Source organism: Daphnia carinata, chromosome 7 (genome assembly GCF_022539665.2).
Source record: "Daphnia carinata strain CSIRO-1 chromosome 7, CSIRO_AGI_Dcar_HiC_V3, whole genome shotgun sequence".
Taxonomy (NCBI): Eukaryota; Metazoa; Arthropoda; class Branchiopoda; order Diplostraca; family Daphniidae; genus Daphnia; species Daphnia carinata.
Genome location: NC_081337.1, coordinates 361504 through 387889, shown reverse-complemented (window position 1 = coordinate 387889; position 26386 = coordinate 361504). Strand labels below are relative to the sequence as shown.

Sequence of the window (26386 nt, the reverse complement as noted above, 5' to 3'; positions counted from 1 at the left end):
AGTCAGATCAAGGGAGAACGATGTTGAATTGGCTTCCCCAGAGCATTTTCTTTCGTGTCTCCCGGCAGTAGTGAAATTGTTAAATTCCAGGCGACATTTGGAGCAGAAGAAAACCGGAGTAAGAGCACCTTTCAGGATGCTGAATCTTGAGGTGGTCGAAAAGGTGTTTCTTTCGGTCTTCTTCTGTCCATGGCCCACTCCCCTTTTTTCCTTTGCAAGATTGATGCCCAGACCGAATGGATGGAGGGAGAGGTATAGGAACCCTTACTATGTCTTGTGTTCGTGTTATTGGTATAGGTGTGTGTTTTACAAGGGTTGCCATTCAGTTATTACAGAAACGGGGAATTAAACAATATATGTACATGGTGTAGTAAACGATCATAAGAAATAAATGACTGAATAAGTTAAGGAAGGTATATACAAATCAAAAAACAGATCTTGCAATTAAAAAAATAATAATTGAAAATCGCGTCACCTTTTGGCAATAGATTGAACTAATTAGTTACAAAGTTGCACAATAGATGGCACTGGCCAACACCCATTTAAAGCCTTTGTCCTTGAAAATACACACAGACATACAACAAACAAGTTACAAAAATTTCTACAAATAGGATAAATAACAGCAAAAAATTGTAAACACCAGATGCACGACACCTTTACATACCTGAATATCACAAAATTCAAACGAAAATCAGGGAATTTAAGTTTTATAACGTAAAAGTTACGGCAGCTGAAATTTGTTGTTATAGGCGTCTACGCCACCTAGCGGAATCGCAGGTGGCAAATTTTTCTCTTGGGCGATGTCCTTGTGAATGGAATTATTATTCAAATCTGTTGGGTTGTCCAACGCTATGGTGGTATGGTGGTTAGCATGGCTGCCTTCCAAGCAGTCGACCCGAGCTCGATTCTCGGTCATCGCACAATATTAAATATTTCATTAGAGAAATCAGTAACAAATATCAACTGTTGGCCAAAGTTGCACAAACGCAGAGGAAAGAAAGGAAAAAGTTTTTTCCCAAACGGAAACCCCTCCAAAAACTAACCACTATACTACCGAGGACGTGACTTGTAGTCACGAATCCCTATAAGAGTCTCTAAGAAAACGAAAATAAGAGTCCCCGAAAACGTCTCAAGTACCAACTGCTACACACTGACCACTGTGGTTGGTCTACATTCAGGAGCAAATCAAAATAGGCAGTGATCCACGGATAGATTGAAATGGCAAAGAAACACCCTACTGACCCTACAGATTAAACACAACAAACGAACGTGAACATGTCGTTCTTCTTTCTAAATTCTAGTTTTTATTTTATATAACATATTACGCGATTTTCTATAATTTGATATTTAATACGCATGTAGTCCCCTTTGCTAATGTTGTCGTGTTTTAGCTCTTTTTTCTAAGCTCGTCGTGTCTTGATTTTATAGCGCTTTAAATATTTTCTTTTTTGTTTTCAGGCATGGACACATAGCGTTCTATCAGAAGGGAAAAAATGGGTATCAGAACACTATGATGCCGAGGACGATGTGAAAGATCAAACGATAATCATTGGCGTTCAAAGTGTTCTCGCTTTCGGCCGTTCGACAAAGGAATTTTTAGTCACATTTCGTACGTAGTTAGCGAAACAAAGAGAAGATAGCGTAAGCTAGGCTCTATATCAATCGTTTGCACCACAGGATTCAAGAAACAAACAGCAGATGGCGCGTCATACAAGATTCAACGAGTGAAAATCTTATGTTTCGTGGGGAGAAGAGCATATGTAAGTGTCAAAATTTTAGAAACCAAAGCTCAATCCTGTACACTTGTTTCTACGAGAGCACAACAATTAAAACAGTTTGTAGGGAAGAAGCGTGCTTTTTTCCCGTTTCTTTTTTTAAAAAGGGTACTGAAATAATAGCGTTACTTTTCGATCACTGCAACCCATTTTCTCCCCGGCGGGGAATTGAACCCCGGCCTCCCGCGTGACAGGAGGAGATACTGACCGCTAATCTTCCGTAACAGTGACCCTCGAAGAGGAGAATTATGCTACGGAGAAAGACCGTGAGGAGGGCTGCACGGTGGAAGTCTCAGTGATCGAAGAATAGGGTGTTGGTAATGTCCTATCTCCAGCAAATTTTATCCAGAGTCCCATTTTAGATTGGGAGAGAGAGTTCACTGCATCTTTTACCACACATAATTTTAGTTGGCTTTATGAACTCCCTCAACCAGAAATCCCCAACCCACCTCTTGTATCCCCAGAAACCCTGGTCCCTCTCCCTGATCTCGATACCTCCACCACTCCCCCCAGTCAGCTGATCAATCGAGGACGTAGTTAGGGTAGCTCGTGTAACGAAGTCATCAAAATACAACTTTTAATTGTATTTTATCTTCATTGTTTGTTTTCTTTATATTAAAATTATATACTATGTTTTATATTTAAAGTATACATTATAAATATAGTAATTCAAGTGTCATTGACATTTCCTTGAATTCTATTTTTATATTATACTTTACATCCTGCTTATTGCTGATTGGATGAGCTTCATGCGTCGAACATCGCGCCATACATTTCCATGAATATGAAATGTTGCTGCGTGAGATATTCAATAACTTATATCCGGAGCTCATCTGTCGGAAATGCTATGTTTCCCTCAAACATGTTAAATATATAAAAGGATGCCCTTTTGTTCCCAAAAGTCAGTTCTTCAGTTCTCTTCAATTCTCTTCAGTTCTCTCTTGTTTTAGTTCCAGTTCCAGTTTTAGTTTTCATTCTTAGTGCTACAAGTGCTGCTTAATTCCTAAAATCTAGTGAGTTCAATTTGTATCTTATTCAGATTTTTTATTGTGAGTGCTCCTCCTCGCTTCTTGAGCGACCGACAGCCTTATTATCTTTATTTTTCCTGTATAACATTTATCATCTCTATTCTATCTTCGCCACGGCGGTGACGGTAAGACTAAATTCACATAACTCCATTTTATATTCCCGTTTCCCATTATATCGTATAATTGTGTATTCTTTTATTATCCTTTTGATCTATTAGAATAAAATATATTCGACATTGTGGTGACGCATTCCGAGTTTAATTTTCTTATTACAATTTGTCTTAAATAAGGTAAAGTCATTCTTTCAATTACTAAAAGAATGCTTTACACTCGGAAGAGCAGAGCAAAGAGGCGGCGATTTCGTCCATCTCTGGGTACCTGCCTTCCTGAGCTTCGAGACTCCTTTCGACCTTGATTGCGTCCTTGAACGTTGCACAGCTGACTGACTCCTCAAAGCAAAGATTTTACAAGACCCTAGCCCTGAAAAACCCCGAGGAAACCCTAAAAACAGAAAAAGAAATCAAAACCGGCAGATGCAGAAAGCCCGGCGACAGATCGAGTTGAAGGCGTATGAAGCAAGGAAGATTCAACGGCTCTTAAAAATTTACCCAAGAAGAGCCGTTCGAGAGGAGCTCGAAGAGCGTTCTCCCTCCTACACTGGTACTGTAGCTGCTGCAGAGGAATATCTCGAAAAGATTTACCACCGATCGAGCCCACCTCTGCAGCAGTGCAAGAGTGCGAGGGAGCTCTACGACACCTGCGACTGGTCCCAGCCATCAAGGGACCAGCTGAACTTCCTAAACCATGCGCCAAGTCAACAAGAGCTTGAAGCTAAGCTTCACCGGGCTACAAATACATCTCCAGGGGTCGATGGCCTAGAATACCGACATCTTAGAGCCCTCGACCCCAACTGCATTCTGCTGGAAACAGTTTGTCAAATGGTGTGGAAGATTGGGATTCCTAGTTGTTGGAAAACATCGCGAACTGTCCCCATCTTGAAGAAAGGGGACACTAGCGATTACTCCAACTTTAGGCCAATCTCACTCCTTCCTGCCATTTACAAACTCTTCTCGGGAGTGATTAGCCAGAGACTGACGCAGGTCGCTTCAGTCCTTGGCTGCTTATCTCCCGAGCAAAAGGGTTTCCTCCCGGGGGTCCATGGTATCCAAGAGCACACGCACCTCTTGCAAGCGGCAGTTGAGGAATCAAGGACCAAACGTAGGCATATGTCTATAGCGTGGCTGGACATGTGCAATGCGTTCGGTTCTGTGCCTCACGCCATTTTGGGAGAGCTGTTTGCTTCTCTTCCGATACCAGACGACCTACGACGCATCCTGGCGGACATTTACTCGGGAAATCGGTTGGATTTTGCCGTAGGGAAAGAATTCATCCGCAATTCCCCGACTGCAGGTGTACGCCAGGGTGACGCCCTTTTTTAACCTGGCTTCTGAGCCCCTCATCAGGGCCAGAAATCAAGTCCAATACCAACCCCGGATTTTTATTATATGGTTCGCTCGTCAAGATCACGGCATATGCTGACGACATTGCCGTAGTTACAAACTCTTCTGGCGAGCTCCAAAATATTTTAGACATTTTATCCCTTACCGCTGACACCTTGGGGCTGCAATTCAACGCCGAGAAGTGTGCTTGCTTGTTCATTGACAAAGCTAAGCCGTCTGATGCTCAGTGCCGGATTGGTACTGAACCAATCCGGTGCCTGGGACCAGACGACCAAGAGACGTATCTTGGTACACCGATCGGCGGAAAATTGCGGTTCCGCCCTCCCACAGACCTTATCCCTAACCTTGACAAGATTGTCGCCTCCCATCTCGCACCATGGCAAAAACTTGAAATCTTCCGTAGCCACCTTCTTCCTTCCCTTTCCCACCATCTTGCTTCGGGTCAGGTCCTGAAAGACTCCCTTACCCAACTGGACACTGAGTGCAGGAAGTTCCTAGGCCTTATTTGCAATTTACCAACCACGCAACGGTCCCCTTTTTCTATGCGGACCGACGGGTTGGGGGCCGATGTCTGCCGATATCTGGACCATCGCCCGAGCTCAGCTTCTCACTTGTAGAGATCCTACGGTGAGGAATATATGCAGAGAGCAGCTCCATGACACCATCCGGCGAGGGTTCAGAACGGAGCATCCAGGAGTGTTACCAGTTGGGGAATACCTTTCGGGATCCGTGGACGGGGGGCTCTACAGGCTGAGGTACGCGGAGGCAGGATCCAATCTCTGGACTCTTGCCCGTCAAGCTGCCAAACGACTGGGAGTACGGATTGATGTATCCGGTGACGAAAACCTAAGAATTGTCGCCGATGACTTCTCCGTAATCTCAGCCAAGGCAGTCCGCGGACTTCGGAAAGTAGCTCGGCAGCGCTATACTAAGAACCTTCTAACCGACAAGAGCCACCAGGGAGTAGTAGCTATTGGCCTCTCCCTGGAAGAAACATCAAAGGATATGGCTCGCCTAGTATCCTGCCTTACGCCCCTCTCCTTCCGCGACTGGAGATACCTACACAGGGCCCGGCTTGACATTTTTCCTCTTCGGGGCAACTCGTATTTTGTTCTCGAGAACAAGACACGAGTTGTTGCCGCCGATGCGGAATGGAAATCGAGACCGGGTTTCATGTTCTTAACAACTGTGTAGAAGGTCTCCAGTTCGCCACCCAGAGGCACAACACCATCCAAGATCTCTTGGAATCGCTGCTAGTCAAGCAGGGACATGACGTCACTGTCAACAAAGCCATCCCCGGGGAACGCTTAAGACCAGATGTTGAATTCCAACTATCTGGCTCCCGGGTGATGGTGAACGTCGTGGTCTGCTATGACCAACCAGGAAGTATGGAGATTGCCTACCAGCGGAAGTATGAAAAATATTCTCTGCTTGGAAGGATTCTTCCCCTGGTTGTCGGGTCCCTTGGATCATGGTACCCCAGGAAAGACGACATCCGCTCCATTCTTGGTATCGACGGACGTTCCTGGGGTGCGTTCAGGTTCAAGGCCCGATTAGCGTAGTCATATATAGTCTTATTTTAAATGCACGTGCACCTATAAGTTTCTTCCCTCAAGACCCTAACCACTATACTACCGAGGACGTGACTTGTAGTCACGAATCCCTATAAGAGTCTCTAAGCAGCTTAAACCGAAAACGTCTCAAGTACCAACTGCTAGTCACTGACCACTGTGACAACAAAACAAAACAAAACAAAACAAAACAAAACAAAACAAAACAAAACAAAACAAAACAAAACAAAACAAAACAAAACAAAACAAAACAAAACAAAACAAAACAAAACAAAACAAAACAAAACAAAACAAAACAAAACAAAACAAAACAAAACAAAACAAAACAAAACAAAACAAAACAAAACAAAACAAAACAAAACAAAACAAAACAAAACAAAACAAAACAAAACAAAACAAAACAAAACAAAACAAAACAAAACAAAACAAAACAAAACAAAACAAAACAAAACAAAACAAAACAAAACAAAACAAAACAAAACAAAACAAAACAAAACAAAACAAAACAAAACAAAACAAAACAAAACAAAACAAAACAAAACAAAACAAAACAAAACAAAACAAAACAAAACAAAACAAAACAAAACAAAACAAAACAAAACAAAACAAAACAAAACAAAACAAAACAAAACAAAACAAAACAAAACAAAACAAAACAAAACAAAACAAAACAAAACAAAACAAAACAAAACAAAACAAAACAAAACAAAACAAAACAAAACAAAACAAAACAAAACAAAACAAAACAAAACAAAACAAAACAAAACAAAACAAAACAAAACAAAACAAAACAAAACAAAACAAAACAAAACAAAACAAAACAAAACAAAACAAAACAAAACAAAACAAAACAAAACAAAACAAAACAAAACAAAACAAAACAAAACAAAACAAAACAAAACAAAACAAAACAAAACAAAACAAAACAAAACAAAACAAAACAAAACAAAACAAAACAAAACAAAACAAAACAAAACAAAACAAAACAAAACAAAACAAAACAAAACAAAACAAAACAAAACAAAACAAAACAAAACAAAACAAAACAAAACAAAACAAAACAAAACAAAACAAAACAAAACAAAACAAAACAAAACAAAACAAAACAAAACAAAACAAAACAAAACAAAACAAAACAAAACAAAACAAAACAAAACAAAACAAAACAAAACAAAACAAAACAAAACAAAACAAAACAAAACAAAACAAAACAAAACAAAACAAAACAAAACAAAACAAAACAAAACAAAACAAAACAAAACAAAACAAAACAAAACAAAACAAAACAAAACAAAACAAAACAAAACAAAACAAAACAAAACAAAACAAAACAAAACAAAACAAAACAAAACAAAACAAAACAAAACAAAACAAAACAAAACAAAACAAAACAAAACAAAACAAAACAAAACAAAACAAAACAAAACAAAACAAAACAAAACAAAACAAAACAAAACAAAACAAAACAAAACAAAACAAAACAAAACAAAACAAAACAAAACAAAACAAAACAAAACAAAACAAAACAAAACAAAACAAAACAAAACAAAACAAAACAAAACAAAACAAAACAAAACAAAACAAAACAAAACAAAACAAAACAAAACAAAACAAAACAAAACAAAACAAAACAAAACAAAACAAAACAAAACAAAACAAAACAAAACAAAACAAAACAAAACAAAACATAACAAAACAAAACAAAACAAAACAAAACATAACAAAAGGTTTGTTTTGTCGGAAAAGGAGGAATATTGAAGAAACGTCACAGTGACGTTCAGCGGCAACCTTGGTTAACACACGTAATTATGATTAACTTATTCCAGGTATACTTGGCAGACGTTTTCTGTGCTTTCCAATACCGCAGAAGCAAATGCACATCGACAGTTCAACAGACTATTTCCCATTAAAAGTGTGGTTGCTAAAGCACCGGTGGTGATAAAGTTGTTATTGGTTGAAGGTTCAAAGAAAACCAAGGATAGGAAGAATTTCCTAACATTTGGCATCGATGCTTTTGTCCCAGCGTGCTATTTATGCATTTTAGTAACACAACAGTTACAAATGCTACGTAAGCCATAACTGGGACTCCGTAATACAGCGATTAGTTTCGTACAGCAGAGTGGCGCAGCGGAAGCGTGCTGGGCCCATAACCCAGAGGTCCGTAGATCGAAACTACGATCTGCTAACTTATATGAAATATTAAGTTATATGTAACACAATAACGTAAACAAAAACTTTGTTTATTCCGTAGGCATATAAATAGGCATTTTAATTTATCTTTAACGAATGCAATTGATAAACAAAGCATATATATTCATCATCGATGGTTCAGTGGTAGAATGCTCGCCTGCCACGCGGGCCGCCCGGGTTCGATTCCCGGTCGATGCATTTTACGTCTAAAATTGACCCTTAGCACCCGTAGCAGATTCAAGTTGTGCATGATGTGTTATCATAGTTCATCGATTAAGTAACCGTTACGTCATCACATTCGGGAACCGCGGGTAAATCCTGACATGGTATTGGCAAGATTCTCGTCTCTGAATAGCATCAAACTTTTTGCTAGCTCTCTAACAGCTTGCGCATTTTAATATGCATTTTACAATAAAAGCATTGATAAATGTATTTAGTCACGTGTTTTTACACGCCCTGAAAATATGAGTAGTATTTACCTAGACTTGTCTGCCTCGTTTGTCGTTGCAGCATACATTCACAAACAAAAACTTGAATAAGCCGTTTGATCCCGACGTGATTTGAACACGCAACCTCCTGATCTGGAGTCAGGCGCGCTACCATTGCGCCACGAAATCCTACAACAGTGATGGTGTTATAGTATGCACCTGTTAACGATACGTACTGACTTTAAGATTGCATGTAAATTTCGCACTCTGTATTTTATTTACGGGCCCGTTAGCTCAATACTGATATTTTACAAGTTACAATATTTTACGGGAAAACGAGTGACGCGACTGTAACAGGCAAATTCTTGTCTCTAATCGTTTTGCGAAAGGGTGATCTTTTCTCCTCGTTGCGTCGTCTACGTTCCCCTGCCTCCGTTTTCGCCTATGGCACAATACCGTTTTAGATAAAGCCTCTTCTAACTATTTGGGGCTGTAGGATTCGGAACATAGCCGGCCCTGCGTTCGTAAGCGGACGCACCATCCGTATCCCAAGACTCCAACAAGCAGAGTTTCACAGCTGGGCGATGAAGTTCGGAGGTTTTGGTGGCCGAACGTAGGTGATCGATCGCGGAGCGGACCACGCCATCTGGTCCAGAGAACACCTTGATGACACGAGCGATGGGCCATTCTCCACGGGGTGTGTCTGGCTCGATAACGATCACGATGTCGCCAACGTTGAGGTTCTTTTGTCCGTATAGCCATTTCCGTCTTTCCGTAAGGCTGGGCAGATATTCCCTCATCCAACGTCTCCAGAAACAATCCGTGAGGTACTGAGCGATGCGGTACTGCCTTTTGGTCGTCATGTCGTTTTCGTCGAACATGTCGAAGGGTACGTACGGATTTTCGTGTCCAAGGAGAAGATGGTTTGGCGTGATGGGTTCGGGATCCGCCGGGTTTACGCTTACATACGTTAACGGGCGGCCGTTGAGAAGTTTCTCCACTTGAATTAACGTGGTGACTAAGGTATCGTCAGTCAGGGTTTGTTCGTTAAGTACGAATCTTAAGGCACGTTTTGACGACTGAACTAGACGTTCCCAAGTTCCACCAAAATGTGGCGCGGCAGGTGGGTTGAAACTCCAGGTCACTGTTCTTCGTTTTCGTCCATCTCTTATGGCTAGTTGTTCCATCCGACGAAGACACTCGGAGAATTCACGCACAGCTCCAACAAAGTTCGTGCCATTATCGCTGTGATAATGTTGCGGAGTCGTACGGCGATCTTCAAAGCGACTGATGCAGTTGATGAATGACGAAGTGTCAAGAGAGTATGCCATTTCCAAGTGCACGGCTCTTGATGACATGCAAGTAAACAAACAGGCCCAGCGTTTTACTTTCCGTCTGAATATGTTTACGTTGTACGGGCCAAAGAAATCTACTCCGGTGTGTGTAAAGGCGGGGTAGAAAGGCTTCAGACGGTAACCGGGAAGGGCGGCCATCATCGGGCAGAGTGCTTTTGCGTAGTGTTGCTTGCATTTGAAGCACTTGCTGATAATTCTTCTCACCGTTTTTCGTCCACGTTGAACCCAGTAAACCTTTCGTAACTCGTGAAAGGTTCTCTCTGTAGTGGAGTGTGCGAACTCGAGGTGGAGACTATAAATTAGCAACTTTGTGATTTTCTCATCAGCTGGAAGTATGATCGGATGGCGAGCTTCAGGTGCAGCTGGAGCATTTTCAATACGTCCTCCGACTCGTAAAACTCTTTGATGGTCGATGAATGGCGTTAACGTGATTAGGCTTGAACCAGGATCGAGCTGCTTTCCCTCTTTTAAATTGCTATAATCTTCTGGAAAGGCAGACATCTGAGCGCGCCTAAACAATTCTGCTTCCGCATTCTTGACCTCGGTTTCCGATAATTTGCCGAATTCGCGATGAGTTTTTTCTTTACGAGCGTTACTGATGAAACGTTTGACGTAGCCGACAACGCCGACTAAAAACGGATAGCGGGAGGTGTACGTGGTGAGCTGGTCGATGGAATCGTTTACGTGTAGAATCACACCAACCCATCTCGTACAGCGAACTTCGGGATCCTCTACTTCGTTAGTTCCCTGTTTTACATCGGGGAAGGCCGGCCAATTTTGAGGTGATTGGTAGAGGAAAGACGGACCGGTGAAGAAACGATGTTCGATGGAAAATTCAGATGACGTGACGCCGCGGCTGACGTCATCTGCTGGGTTTTGAGCCGTAGGGACGTAACGCCATTGACTACTTTCGGACAGCTCCAATATTTCGCCTATTCGGTTTCCGACGTAAATATGAAACCGATAGTGTGGGGAGTTGATCCATCTCAAAACCGTTGTCGAATCTGACCAAAATGTGGTTTGGTCGATTTTTAGTCGAAGTTCTGACTTGATCACTGATGCTAGGCGGGCGGCGAGTAATGCTGCACACAGCTCAAGTCTGGGTATCGAAACGTATTTGATAGGTGCTACTCTTGCCTTGGCCATAACGAATGACACTTTAACGCCGTCGGGGATGTCGAAACGGAGATAGGCAATGGCACCAAACGCTGATTCGGAGGCGTCAGCAAACAGATGCAGTCCCACACCTCGTGCTTTTGGTAGCTCTGGGTAAAAACATCGTGGGACGGAAAGCGGGTTTAGCTTCGAGAGGGAGATGGCCCAATTTTGCCACTCATCGATGGTCGTCTGGTCTAGTTGATCGTCCCAGCCAACCGATTTTCTGCATACAGCTTGCAGAATGAGTTTAGCTTGTAGCAACACCGGTGAGAGAAAACCAAATGGGTCGTAGACGCTTGACGTTTCTCGTAGTATTTCACGTTTCGTCTCTCCATCCAGTTTAATGCTTGCGCTCACTACGAACGAGTCGCTACCGTAGTCGAGTGAGAGGCCCAACGTCCGTTCTATGGGCATTCCGTGTAGCGCTAAGTCGATAGACGAAACTGGGTTGCCAGGCAACGACAGCAGAACCTTCGGGCATGATGAGCCCCACTGGGCGAGCTCGAATCCTGCACGACGTAGAACGTTTGTCACCCTTTTCGCTTGCTGAATAGCTTCTTCGGCAGTTGGGAATGACGTCAGCCAGTTGTCCACGTAGAAATGGTCGATTACTTGTTTCGTAGCGTCGGCTGCATCAATCCCACCGTCTTCGGCTGCTTGACGTAGAACGTGAGCACAAATTGTCGGGGAGCAAACTGCGCCGAAGGGTTGCACGTTCATTTGGTAAACGGAGGGCGGTTCCTGTATACCCGGGTCGCGATAGAAGAAGCGAAGTGCCGGCCCGTCTTGTGGCCGCACTCTTACTTGGTGGAACATCTTTACGATATCCGCGCTCAATGCCATCGGATGTTGCCGGAAACGTAGCAACACACCAATTAAGTTGGTTAGCAGGTCAGGTCCTTTCAGCAGGGCAAAGTTCAGCGACATTCCCTTGTAGTACGCGGAGGCATCAAAAACTGGGCGGCATTTGTCAGGTTTCTTCGGATTTATCACAGGGTGGTGAGGTAGAAACCAGGTACGGCCAGCTGGACGGTAATCGACCTCCTCGGCTGAAAGTTTTCGGGCGTGACCAAGGCTGATGTATTCGTTGATTGCAGCGGAGTATCTTCTACCAAGATTTTCGTCGGCGATGAGTCTTCGTTCTAGCTTTAGGAAGCGAGCTAGTGTAGACTGGCTGTTGTCGGGGAGGTTCGGCTCTTCGTTTTTCCAGAGGAGTCCCGACTCGTAACGATCGCCTACGAATCTTGTCGTTTCGTTTAGGATCTTGTTTGCACGTAATTCATCGTCGCTGACCGGCACCTTGACACCTGCTCGGGCTTCGTAGGTCTCGGTGAGTAGAAAGCGATCGATCGCATTCACAAGATCTTGATCGGGTGGGGGCGCTAATGAGAGCGAGTTGCACTGAAGTTGTGCAACGGCGGCCGGAGAAATCGGACCGGCTATACACCATCCAAAGGCTGTTCGGAGACCTCGCGGAGCTCGCTCGTTCAACGGATCTCTTTTGATTTCAAGGACTTCTTGCGGAGCCATATCACACGAGCCGATCAACACGTTCACGTCCACGGAATTTTGGGCGGGAACCTTCAATCCAGCTAGATGAGGCCAATCCTTGACAAGCTTCTTTAGATCGACGTTTTCGTTCTTGATTTTTAAGACGGGAACGGAGTAACAGTTCGGGATTTCGAAAGAACTGCTTTTGTCCAACGACGAGATTCTGAAGGACACCTTTGTCGTGTGTGCAGTTGGGTCGCGGCCGTGGTACGTTCCGATTATCGAAATTCCCTTCTCGCCTTGAAGTCCCAATTCGTTTGCAAGCGCGTTGGTTATCATTGAGATTTGGCTACCGGGATCCAACAATCCGTACCCGGTCCAGGTTCGACCATTAGCTTCGATTACCATAGGGACGATAGGCAGCAGGGTCGTTTCGTTTTCGTAGCCGTAGGAGACCGCGCCGTTAAATGGGCCCTTTCGAGAAGAGTGTGACGTCAGGCTCGATTGTGGCGTTTTCGGATACATCCTCGGTGCTCCGTGGAGAAGAGGGTGGTGAAGACGTTTACAATCTTCTGTTCCACATTCCTTTTCCCTTTTACACTCGGAACTTAGATGGCGGTCGTCGAGACACCGGTAACAGCATCTTTTTTCTTTGACTACCTCCGATCGCTCCGTGGGATTTAACGCCTTAAACTTCTCACAGAGGTAAAGGCGATGAGCACCGTCACAATATGGGCAGGATGCGATGTTTACGGTTGTGGAGAAGACCATAGGGGGCGTGGTCGACTTCTTCGGTTTTTCGTTAGACGATTTGTGGACGTTTTCTCGAGTCTTCGGATGACTGCCTTGCTGGAATGTGGGGTCGACGCCAACACGGACGAAATACTCCGCCATCGTAACGTCATCGAGCCACGTGTCCAGGTCGAGTATCGTAGGCAATCTATCTTGAATTCGATAGCTCACTTCGGCCCATTTACTGCGTAGGTTGGGCGGCAATTTTCCAACCAATTGAGCCAAAGTGGTGCTGCTGTGTAGCTCCAATCCATATCCACCCAGTTGCAAAGTTGCGACGACTGAACGGAGTGTGGACGAAAACTGCTTTAAAGATTCGTAGTCGCTATCTTTAAACGAAGGTAGCTTTAGAAGCAATGAAGAGCAGGCGGTTGATACGATTCTTGGATTTCCGAACTTCCGATGCAGCTCTTTCAATGCAAAGGAGTATAATCCAGGGTTGAGTAGAACTTCACCGAGGTTCTTCTGAATTTCGGTCGTCAGGCATGCACGTAGATGATGTTGACGTTCGGCATCGCTGAAACATGTGTCGTGGATCTGAACCTTGAATGACTGGATAAACATAGGCCAGTTTATCGGGTTGCCGTCAAACTTCGGTGGTTCAGCTTTCGGCGGTCTCGATGATGAACGAAATGTCGGAGGTGCGTCATGACGATTCACGGTGAATATCCAGGCATCAGGGGAGTACACCGTTGGTTGCGAATCAGGAACTGGTCTCTGGGACGGAAACGTTTGTTGCGTAAATCGGTTGTGTACGGGAGGCGCCGACATCGCGATTGTTGGATGTGACGGCGGACGTGCGCTGGAGTTGATTTGCTGAGCTACCCGATCGAATATGTTTGTGGGTGCGTAGCTTGAGGCGTTGACGTTCAAGTTAGGAAACGACGAAGATGGCTGGTCAAACGTAAACGGCTGTTGGGACGCAGCCGGCCCGTGTTGAGAGCATGGTTGCGTTGTCGTTGCTGGTCTGTACGGCATGCAGAATTCTGGAACAGGCGTAGCGGGTGCATGAAATGGGACGTTAGAAGTTTTCCAGACATCTGTTTTATCAAACCCGGACGTTTCGATTTCATCCGTCTCTTCGGTTTCCGCTAATTCGTCTGCGAGTTGTTTACGTAACAAGGAGCTAGTGTAACGTTGCTTCTCTAACTCCATTTTCAGTTGTCGTTCCTTACGTGCTGCTTCAACCCGCTTTTCCTCTGCCTTTCTGGCGATTTCGAGCTGCATCTTGCCAAGTTCGAACTGCTTTCTACGTTCTTCCTCTTCGGCTTGTTGTAAGGCTTCGGCTTTTTCCTGTTGAATCCTTAGTTGCGTTTCCTTTTCTAACCGCTCGGCCTCCTGAAGTTTACGTCGTGTCGATGAGGTTGATGAACGGTTGGAAACACTACTACGGCTGGAACCTGCAACTGATCTTGCGCGGGCCTGAAGGGAGTCGATGTAGTTGGCCATGTCGGTTAACGCCCTCGAGTGTTTGATGGAAATATCAATTCCCCAGCTGGTTTCTCTGTCTAGATCTTCGCCGTCGAACTTGCAGACTTCCACGTAGCGACGGTGAATTCTTTCAACGATGTCGTATGCACGAACCAGGCTTGTTCGCTCAATCTCGATTGTTCCAACATCTTCCTGCATTCGGACGGCAAGGAGAGCTTGATTGAGTGCCATCGTGTGGATTCTCTTGGCCTGCGTACGGTGCTGTTTTAGCTGAGCGGGGTCGTTTGTCCTTTGCCATTCTTCCAAATCTTCCTCCGGTTCTTCTTCTTGAATAACATCGAGGGGGAAAGCTTCGTTGGCCATGCTTGAATGACAACGGATGACGTATGGGATCAGTTTACGCAACGTGTTACGTGATCTGCCACGCGGTACTGATTTGCGAGTATGCACTTTAGACGTTATTTAAAGGCATGAGCTTGTCGACGAGACGGGTACAAGCTAAGGTTTCGACAATCAAGTTATTAGGACAATACTTCGTGCGTAGACGATTCAATGTGCTATAGGGGCGAGCACATGTGGCGTAAATCGTCTAATTAAGTTTTGTTCTAAAGGTAACGCTTGATTGTAGATCCTCTTGATAGGAGACAACGTCAGCATGAGTTTTCGTGCTGTAGCGTAAACGATGTGGACGATACAGAGCGATAAGACGACTACAATTTACGGATCAGTTCGTTGGGATTCACGATTCCCGGTCGATGCACCAAAATGTTAACGATACGTACTGACTTTAAGATTGCATGTAAATTTCGCACTCTGTATTTTATTTACGGGCACGTTAGCTCAATACTGATATTTTACAAGTTACAATATTTTACGGGAAAACGAGTGACGCGACTGTAACAGGCAAATTCTTGTCTCTAATCGTTTTGCGAAAGGGTGATCTTCCCTCCTCGTTGCGTCGTCTACGTTCCCCTGCCTCCGTTTTCGCCTATGGCACAATACCGTTTTAGATAAAGCCTCTTCTAACTATTTGGGGCTGTAGGATTCGGAACAGCACCAATTCAATAAGTTGAATGCATATATCACGTATTCCATCCCATTATGTTGATCAAGATCGGCAATTCAACATTGAAATTGATTGGTAAGATTATTTTATTTCATTTTTTAAGAGTAATTAGATTTTGAAGATCATTTAGGTTTTAAGTGAATAATTCGTTATGTTTGTGAGGATCTTTTAAGTAATGATCAACATGTGTTGTAAATATTGCAGCAACGTCACAGTGACGTTCAATGGCAACCTTGGTTAACACACGTAATTATGATTAACTTATTCCAGGTGTAACGAGCCCAAAGGCTATCCAAAGACAGCCACACCTTCTTCATCCCTCAAGCGTTTCACAAGTGAAAGTGAACGTATCTCCTCCCACTTTACCTTCAATATTTGTGTTCTGTAGTAGTATAAATACCGCATGTTTTTTACCTTGTAATTGGGAATTGTTCCGGCAATCCACTGACAATACACGAGGTTCGAAACATTACAATTAGAGGTCCCAACGAGACTTAAACTTGTTGTCCAGTAATAAGTTTCTTACCCGTACCTTATTTCAGTGATTGTGCTCTACATTTCCCCGACGAGTCCAACAACTCTACCAGACCAAGGAAACACCATCAAAGGTAAGCGAATGCCGCTTGATCATATTGTACCAGAGACTACTCGTAAAGAGAATACTTTGTATCCAAACATTGTCGACGAACTATCTCCACCTTTGTACCCCATCCTACTCGAATCAGACACAACCAACCAAAATCCCAACTGTCTTCGAGAAAAATTTTTAGACCATTGGAAAACGCTTGTGGACTTAGAATTTGAACAAGAGTCAGAACGAAACAAAACCTATCAGACCACCACGACAAAAGCGAATATCAAACAAATAGAATCCAAGAAACAAGAAGTTAGTAAAGAGACCCACAACGTATTACAATTGTATTCATATTCATTGTTAGAACAAACGTTGCAAGTACCACGTGGTATAACAGCAGAAACTATTACAAACACCGCAAAGACACTTAACGATTACGTAGAATCCCTCGGTGGCAACACCGGAAACCTTGACAGTTTATTACAACAGATTAGTATTGTGCATGGTAAAGAGAAAGAATTCCTGTTCGGCACCATCAGTTTTTTGCAAAAAGAAATAATACTTGCGCAGATTGCAGAGAAAAAATATTCGTCTAACCTCAATTTCGAGTTACAGAGCTTGCGAAAACAGCTAGATAGCAACAAGAAAAAGGCAAAGAGTTTCAAATACGCCTTAAGTAGTTCCCTTGAGCAACTCCAAGAAAGTAAAGAAACACTCAAAAACTCCCTAGAAAAATCTGCCAATCGAACCAGCGAATTAGAAACAAGCCTTGAAACTGCCACTGCAACAGAAAATCAACTGTAAAACCTTTTACGGAAAAGAGAGAAAAACAACATAGCTGTTGAAAGAGAAGGACAAGAAATAATTAGCAAACTTGAACGTGAAAGAAAACAACTGGTTACGAGGTTAGAAACCGCGGAGCAACTTCTGACAGAAACAAAAGAAACAAGAGAGAACCTTGAAAAAACCTTAACAGAAAAAGCCAGTTTACGAAGAAGCCTGAAAGATAGTACTACAAAGAATAAAAATCTTGAAACGGAATTACAAAAAAAACCAACGTACAGGCAGGAGACAGAGAAGAAAAAATCAAGTATCTGGAAAACAGAATAAAAGAATATAGAAGGCAACAGATAACATTCGCGGAAACCGAAGATTTAGACGCCTCCAACGAACTAGGAGAGATCACTAGTGAGTGAGATTAACGATCTAACCTCACTAACAGAAGGAGACAAATCCCTTCACTACGAGTTAGAATCAGAACAAATTGCCGAGCTACAGCAACTCAACGACGACCTAAAAAACCAAATCAAGATCCAAAACAACAACCTCCTTCAACTAGAACAAAAGTATCAGACTCTCAAACATAAAACCAAAATGGGACTTTCGAGAATTGACGGCGACACAACAGATACCGATAATATCGATACATCCACAACCCAACCAATTGTAAAAGCATTAGGAGAATTATTTTCGAGAGAAGACAAAAAGTCAATTCCATTTTTCAAAGGGAAAAGCACTGATAAATTAATAACAGAATGGCTGAAGGACGCAGAACATGTAGCACGCAACAACGACTGGGACGACAACCAAAAAATACTTTTCTTCACCGACAGACTAAAAGGTGATGCCCTAGAATGGCATGGAAACTACGTAGAAGAGCAAGGTGACGAGTTAAGTTATGACGAGTGGAAAACCGCCATCATTGCAAGGTTCCAGGATGCATCCCACACAACAATTGAAAGCCACAAGTCATCCTTAATCCGTCCCACTAGGACAACCAGGACGTGCCTGATATAGGCGCGAAAATAGATGTACGTTAGCCACGTTTGTTGCCTAGGAAATCCTATATCTGTGATGAGGGAGTTTAGATCGATACGAACAAGATCTCCACAATCAAGTGGTCGATACTCCAGACCACAAAATCCGCGAGTTCGATTTCACGAAGGCCGAATAGTCGAGGTTCCAGTAGTGACCGAAACTTTAATCGTAACAGCCCATACCGCAGCAACTATACTTCACCACGAAGAGAAGGTAGTTCCACGGGGTATAGACAATCCAATTTCCCAACATACCAACAAACACCACAGAGACCACCATACAGCAGCAGACCGGTACACTACAATCAACCGAACTTTCAACAGCACAACAATCAACAGTTGTATGGCCAAAACCCATCCTATTCTCATCAATACCCACAGCCACGACAAACCCAACCAAACTCCACCGACACCCTTGGAAATAGAATCATTATCTGCTACAAGTGCAATAAAAAAGGACACATTGCACGAGAATGTTTGGACAGATGTGGCACGTATCAACAATCCGAACCGCCGTCCAATGTAGTAAACACAATATCCCTACCAGACAACCCCTCAACATATAATTTAGAATCAGCGATACCCAAACTAATACGTATACCCATTAGAATTTTTGAAAAAGAAATTCATGCTTTAGTAGACACAGGTGCTGCAGCCAGTTTAGTTTCAAACAGCATATTATTCAACCTAAAGACCACAGAAACGCTTAAAAGAATTAAAAACACCCCTTCACCAAGATTCAGAACGGTGTCAGGAGAAACGTTAAAATCAATTGGGAAATATGAATTTTCAATTATCATTAACGACAACCACGTTATAACCATCCTTTTTATATCATGGAAAACTTAAACGAAAGTTGCATTTTAGGATTGGACTTTTTATCGAGTAACAATGTAAAAATTAATACTAGAAATAGGCGGATTAACTACGACCATTTTGGGATAGAACACAGCTTTGGAAAGTAACCAAGTGGAACATACACCCAATATACAGCCTAACGTTTGGCAAAGCAGGCATCCACATTCGACTCATTCCACACCGTTCAACAGAAAATAACTATAACAATGGCCATACCGAAACAGATTATCGCAGCCTTGAATCTTTCTCCCAATCAGACAATAACAAGAAATCCAAGCGAATTAGACAGACCCAAGATTGTGAAGCAAACACCATCTCAGACGAGATACGCATTAAAATCGAAATCCTATTGAAAAAACACGAATCTCTATTTGCAGAAAAAGAATCAGATTTGGGTTTAGCAACTGACGTAAAACATCCATTAACATAGGATACAACGCCCCAATTACTCAACGATTGCGCAGAACACAAGAAGCATTGAAACTTATCGTCAAAACAAAAATTGAAGTAATGATAAGTAACAAGATTATTAGGAAAAGTCACAGTCCATTCGCAGCAGCCATAGTAATGGTACCCAAAAAAGATAGAGAAATGCGTATGTGTATTAACTATAGGGCATTAAACAAAATAACTGTAAAAGATAAATACCCATTACCAAGAATTGATGACACCATTGATGCATTGAGTGGATCAGTTTACTTCTCAACATTGGACTTACTGAGCGGCTACTGGCAAATGGAGTTAGAAGAAAGCGATAAACACAAAACCATATTCATCTGTGAATTTGGACAATACGAATTTAATAGAATGCCATTTGGATTAACAAATGCACCAAGCAATTTCCAACGAGCAATGAATAACATCTTGAAGTCGGGGAAGTCGTCATAGCGTATAGCTTTAAACATCTGAACGACCGCGAGGCCAAGTGGTCAACCACAGAGAAAGAGGCTTACGCAATCATCCACGCAATCGATGTGTTTAGGACATATCTATACGGACGCAGATTCACCGTATTTACAGACCATAAACCTTTAGAATGGTTCATGAGCAAGGCAGAACCCGCAGGAAGATTAGCTAGATGGGCACTCAAACTACAAGAATTTGACATCGTCATTGGGTACCGGCCTGGGAAGTCGCACCAAAACGGCGACACCCTAAGCCGTATTCCCATAGTGACACTAGCACGAGTAGAAACAAGGGCAACGGAAAAAGAAATTGTTATAAGAGAGCTTGAAAATATTCGAAAGGAAAGTGAAAGACTAAAGAGAAAATCAAAGATCGAGCGATGAAGGAAACAAGAACAACTTGAGAGAGCAAATGAAATTCAGGAGCAGAAGGAACATCAGACGCGACAAACCAACTGAAAAAAGAAACAGTACGAAAGGGGCCAGGAAGACCAAGAAAACAATTCAGTAACGACAAAAAACAACTTATTCCTGAAACGCGTCCAGTTCGTGCAACCGAAGAGGCATCTTATATGATCATCGCACCAAACATTCCTTTTCCCACACCAAGCAAACCTGCATAAACTAGAATGACGAATCCACGATACAACTTACGGCAACGTCAAGGAGTATCGAGATTCTAAGAAACCTTCAAATTTTCTCTTCACAGATGGAACTGATACTATTATTCATCCACTTGCTCACCATCATTCCATCAACGTATCCCATCTATTCAACCGTATGCGACTGTAACAATATAAAGACCAGAGGAATTTTAGATATAGAAGCACCATATTACTGCAACAACAAGGAAACAGGTACGGCACACTTACCCAGAATACCCACGCTGTACACTTTAAAAACGACGCAGAAACCAGCAGCTTCTTGGAAAGGCTAGACGTGCAAACAATGGATGAAAACGAAGAAAATAACAGGATCATTTTGGATTGGATCCTTCGACACAATATATTCACAAGAAACTAAACTAACAACCCCACTGGAATGCTGGTAAATGGTGAACGCCAAGAAGTGTGGTGATAACAATATGCAGACCGGACCAGCAGGACTGAGTTTTACAGCCACCCCGACAGGCGAAAGGCAACGGTATGCCATAAAACAATGCCACACCCTCAACTGTGTAGCGGAACAAATCACGCTACGGCAGGAAAAACCGGATGACCCAATTGAAAGCCCTTTTGGACCGTTAAACACAACCCAGCAGGAAGGGCACTTCATTCAAAATCAAAACACAATAGTGTGGGGAGATAGAACAACAAATAACTCATACTCACAAACGTTGATTAAGGGAAGCGGATATCTGGAACTTCCAACAATGCCGGAACACGAAAACACTAGTCGTCTCTACGACACAAATCGACAGGTTGAGATTTTGTTCCTCAACAAACCAGATCAAAACATCATACCACAAGGTTACAAAGTTGTGGGTATACCGCTTACATACCTAATTTTTACAATGGAAACTACAAGAAAACTGTACGAGATGTTTAAAACAACTATAAAAACATGCAAACTTAATACTCACCTAGATACATCAGTGTGCAAGGATTATAGAGAAATCCAAATAGCCAAACGGAAACGATCCATTCAGCAGGAAGTTAAATTCTTGCTAAACACTCCTCTCGAAGATTCAGGAAAATGTCTTTACAGCATTTCGTACGCCTGGGGATCAATAAGAATGGGATATTCACAATCAATCAGAATCGGGGAGAAAGAACGGTTCGTGAATTACAACGCAACGATATATATAATATACAAACCTGAAGAAAGCAACCAATTAAATGCTCACTTTCGTCTCAAAAACGATGATCAACTTCCACAAGGATCAGAATTCGAATACATCGTTGACCAAACAATCTGAGTACAGAACGGTGATTTATGTATAACAGAGGGAGAAGCAGGCCGACTGATTGTAGCCAAATGTTCGGAATATTCAACAAGATGGATCCTAGATCAACAAAATTATCAATTAATTTCAGAAGAATCATATCTCTGTATTACACTAGGATCACCCCAAGCTATCATACTAACAGAGTGCAGAGAGGACAAAAACAGCGTAACACAAAAATGGATCTTCGAAACTGTAAACACCAATCCTGACATCCTAGAAAATTTCCCGGACACAACATTAGCAGAAATGCAGGAAATTCAGCAAGAACAACGAAAGGCAATCACAACAACGATTAATTCGCCATATTCGGAGGAATTTTAGAAACTAATCACGGTAGCGGAAATATAATCTGGGACATGATTGCCTGGGGACTATTGAAAAATGGAAAAACACCAAATGAAAAATGTCTAACACACCACGAAGTAAACAAACAAATGACGTTGGAAGAATGTGACAAAGAGTGGCCGCGATGTCAAGAAGAACTAAGAGAACTGGTAAGCAGCAACGAATCATTGGTGCAATCACAAACTACGGTAGCCAACTGTAGCAAAGCAACAGAAAGAGGACAAGCTTTTGAATATACATCTGACTTCACCATCAGACCTTTCAATACAAACACCTGTATCAAAGCCAATACGACAATGTTAGTCCTCCAGGAATGCGCTAACACCAGCTCAATCTGGGGCACATTCGAGCACACAGGACAGCTCATAGCAACAGATAGAACTGGGTTACATTCACCCTCATCAGACAGAAAGTGCCTAACACAGAGAGTGGGAAGAGTGAGTATGGGGCATTGTCACAGCTCCAGCCAGAAACAACATTTTAGCTTCGAATATCGGAACCCACACCAGCCAAAAACGCTTTCAGCGGCAGCCATCATTGCACTACACACTCAACAGCCATTGGACGGGAAAACACTCCCATCCATTCCGCCACAAATGAAAAGGGAAGTCAACAACCAATCAGAAAGGAATGGAACATTGACTCCGCCCCCTACCACGCCCACAACAGAAAAATCCACAACAACGACAAGCGCTACAACAACTACGAAGCCCACAATAAAAACAACATTGGGAACAACGACAACAACAACGGTAAAAACTACGACTACAATTAGGCCAGTTACAAACACAGCAGAAGACAAACCCACAACAACGCATAAAATTACAACTAAGCCCAGTATTACGTCAACTTCAACAAAACCCCCAGCAACTACAAAGCCAATGATCACGTCAACAAGCACTAAACCTACCACTACTACTAGGACTACGACACCTTTAATAACTTCGACTTCAACAACCACTACAACTACTAGGCGTACGTCAACGAAAACAACGCCCACTACGACGAGCTCCACAACAACAGCTTCAACAACAACGCACCAACCAAGCACAACTACGCAAAGTACGACGACAGTGAAAGAGAGTCCAATGACCCCACAATCGTCAACACAGACAGCCAGAATGACCCCATTAACTACAACAGAAATAACGTCTACAACAGAAGAAAATCAAATTCAGGCCATCGAGGAGAATAATATTCCAAATTTACCGCCAGCAGAGTCCCTGTTAATGGATCAGAAAACTGAAGAGTCATTAATTAATGAAAATTTGGAAAGCGGTCTACCTAAAAACATCGAAGAATTCAACGACAAGGTTAAATATGAAATAAATAAGATGCACGACCAATATAAAATCAGCATTGAAACGGAACACGAGAACAAACTCGCAAAAGAAATTCGAAATGTTTATTGTCAACTACGTCGGCAATCAAAAGAACGCAGGCTGTTATATTAGCTCAAACCAACAGAATTTTGGCCGCAGCAGCAGTAGGTTTACCTCTCTGCACGAGACTACAAGGCTTCGGTCAAGCAATGACACTTCAACAATGCGAAGCCAAAAGAATTTTTATATCAGCAAATGAAACAAAATGTGGATTTCAACCGTTCTTTACTTACGAAGGAAAGAACTGTACGATCGGAACAGATGGATGGTCAATTCATCCATTTTCCGATTGTTTTTGGAAAACACCGTTAGTGAATTTGAATGGAAATCCACACATCTGGGAACACAACTCTACAACAGAAGATCGGATACGCCAGAAACCTAGCATTCACATGCCTAATTTAGACCTCATTACAGAATTTGAAGAACTCCACCTTAATGATTTCGACTTCTCGCTGAAAAGTCACCCAGCACACGAGACAATGGAGATGGAACAATTAAATATCCTGAATGACCTAGTAGGCAGAATGCAAGAAGGAAATTCCAATTCTGTTGGAGATATTGTGATGTCAGAACAACAAGATAATCAAATAGGCCACATGTTCTCATGGTTCAACAAATTGAAAATAATTCTATTTTCTAGGACTATCAGCGATTGGATTTGTGCTATTCCTCGTATGCTTACGGATCTTCATCATTTGCAACCCCGTCTCGAAGATTAAAGAACATATCTGCAGAAACCGGAAATTTACAAGAAGATAAGACGATGGCATAGAGGAAGAACACGAACTCGCACCAATAATACCGACACGAGAAACAAATTACCATTCAGACATAGCCATCGAACAACCGTTCATAAGCACGTCCGCCCCGCACAACTGACAATAGAAACACAAGGTCAAATGCGCCCTCCCCGACCAAGTGCACCAAATTCATTAATCTACCCATCTATCGAAGAAACTGACACACCCAAACGATGTACAGGAAAACACACCATGTGCACTTACGTCGTCGGGTATGGCATGGTTTGGGAAGACCTATGTCGTTGCATGTCAGAAACAGACAGCAGTAATTCAGCCAAAAAGTAAAATTTCCAAGGTCATTAAAATTAAAAGTAGCCACTAAACGTAGCCCTTGACAAGTTAGTTAATTACATATTAAATTAGCAGCCCCCAGTAAGTAACGCACTTACCAGCATTTAAAAGCTCAACAATAAAGTTGATTATTTTTTTTGAATCCACCAAATCGAAAAAAAAAATAATAAATTCTTTACAAAACCAGATACTTTTCCCCATTCTAGCAACTAACTCATTTACCATTATCCACTACTTGAAACTTTATAGTAAAAACAGATAAAGAAACAAACTCAAATAACAATATTGTATTCCGAACAAACACCTTATCAACAAAATAAAAAAAAAATCAATAATAAAAATAATAATAACACAAACACCGGAAAATAAAATCATCCATCCGTGGAATCACGTTTGGGAACAGGAACGCCATAAAAAAGATAGTTGTAGATTTGCGACGCACTTGTGATGGCCAGGCAATCGTCACTCTCTTCTTGAAGACGCTCTCGCATAAAACGAGAAGATGTTGGAGTGGCATGATAAATATCATTACCCGACTCTAGCCACCAAAGAAAACGGCGAATTTAAGTGGGTAAACGTCGCGATAGAGCGCATACCCTAAATGATTCCTTTAAAAAAAAAAAAATTTTAATAAATAAATAAAGTAAAACAACACTTACAAATAATAGTAATCGTTCAGCCCCGGACGTTTGTACCCAAAATCCCGCGGCGCCAAACCCGACATTTTAAAGGTCAGCCGAAACAAACCGAAGAAGAGGCTCCGATCTTGTACGCGGAGTCTCCAGGAAAGGCTTGAAGGAGTAGAAAAAATCGCGTCACCAAGCCCAGACAATGCCATATCGATCTGTGATCGATAATGAAAAATGTACACATAGTCGAACACCTCCATTAAAGACGAAATAACAAACAGAACAATGGAACAAGCAGGAACGAAAAAAACTAGCTCACGAAGAAGAATTAAAAAAACACAAGACCCCCATAAGAAAATAACAATGACTAAAAAGTAATAAAGAAAGTTGGAAAACAAACACGATATTCGTCGATTCACCCTGCGGTAAATCCAAATGTCAGCGCAACACAAGACGTGGACAACAATTTCACCCAAAAAAGAGTATAAAACAGAAAATGGGACATATTAAATGCAAGACAAACCTGTTATCAAATTAAGAACAGAGAAACAAGAACATATGAGAAAAAAAAGCAACATGAAGATATTTGAATAAGCAAGATTTTGCAAAATGCGAAAACTAAACTCTTCCCAGTGTCTCAACGGCATAACTACAACAAAGTTTCGCAAAGCAAAGTGCAAATTACAAACCAACAATTCATCTCAAAACGGCCTATAACAACACCGCTCAGGATAACAAAATGGAAGTAACCATCATCCATCAGGAGACGAAGAGGGTATACGAGCTAATCACTATTAGCGATACCGAAAGTGAGGATAGTCAACAGGACTGCAGAGCAAAAGAAAGTGCGAAAAGTGCGGATGGAAACACGCAATTAGTGCAATACATGGGATGGAACGGAATAGAAACAGAGAAGAACGATTTTTACGGAAATATGGAAAAACTGAAAGACACGAGTGAATCAAGTGATGATGAAAACGAGGGATTAACGGCGTATAGTGGAATTGCACCCGATATGGAAAGTGACTACAGTGTTAATTTTATATTAGGATATGACAGTGACACCTATCTTCAGTGTGAACCTCCCCA

General features: G+C 42.3%; 1 protein-coding gene and 1 non-coding gene across 2 annotated transcripts; both read right to left on the bottom strand.

Annotated features, from left to right (window-relative positions):
* Positions 1-8569: 8569 nt before the first annotated feature.
* Positions 8570-8641, bottom strand: Trnaw-cca (transfer RNA tryptophan (anticodon CCA)). The gene has a single exon. It is a non-coding gene; the product is annotated as a tRNA-Trp (tRNA).
* Positions 8642-8928: 287 nt separating this feature from the next.
* LOC130701868 (uncharacterized) lies at positions 8929-15042 on the bottom strand. Its single transcript, XM_057523660.1, has one exon. The coding sequence runs from the start codon at positions 15040-15042 to the stop codon at positions 8929-8931; it is 6114 nt and encodes a 2037-aa protein (XP_057379643.1).
* Between the last annotated feature and the right edge of the window lie 11344 nt (positions 15043-26386).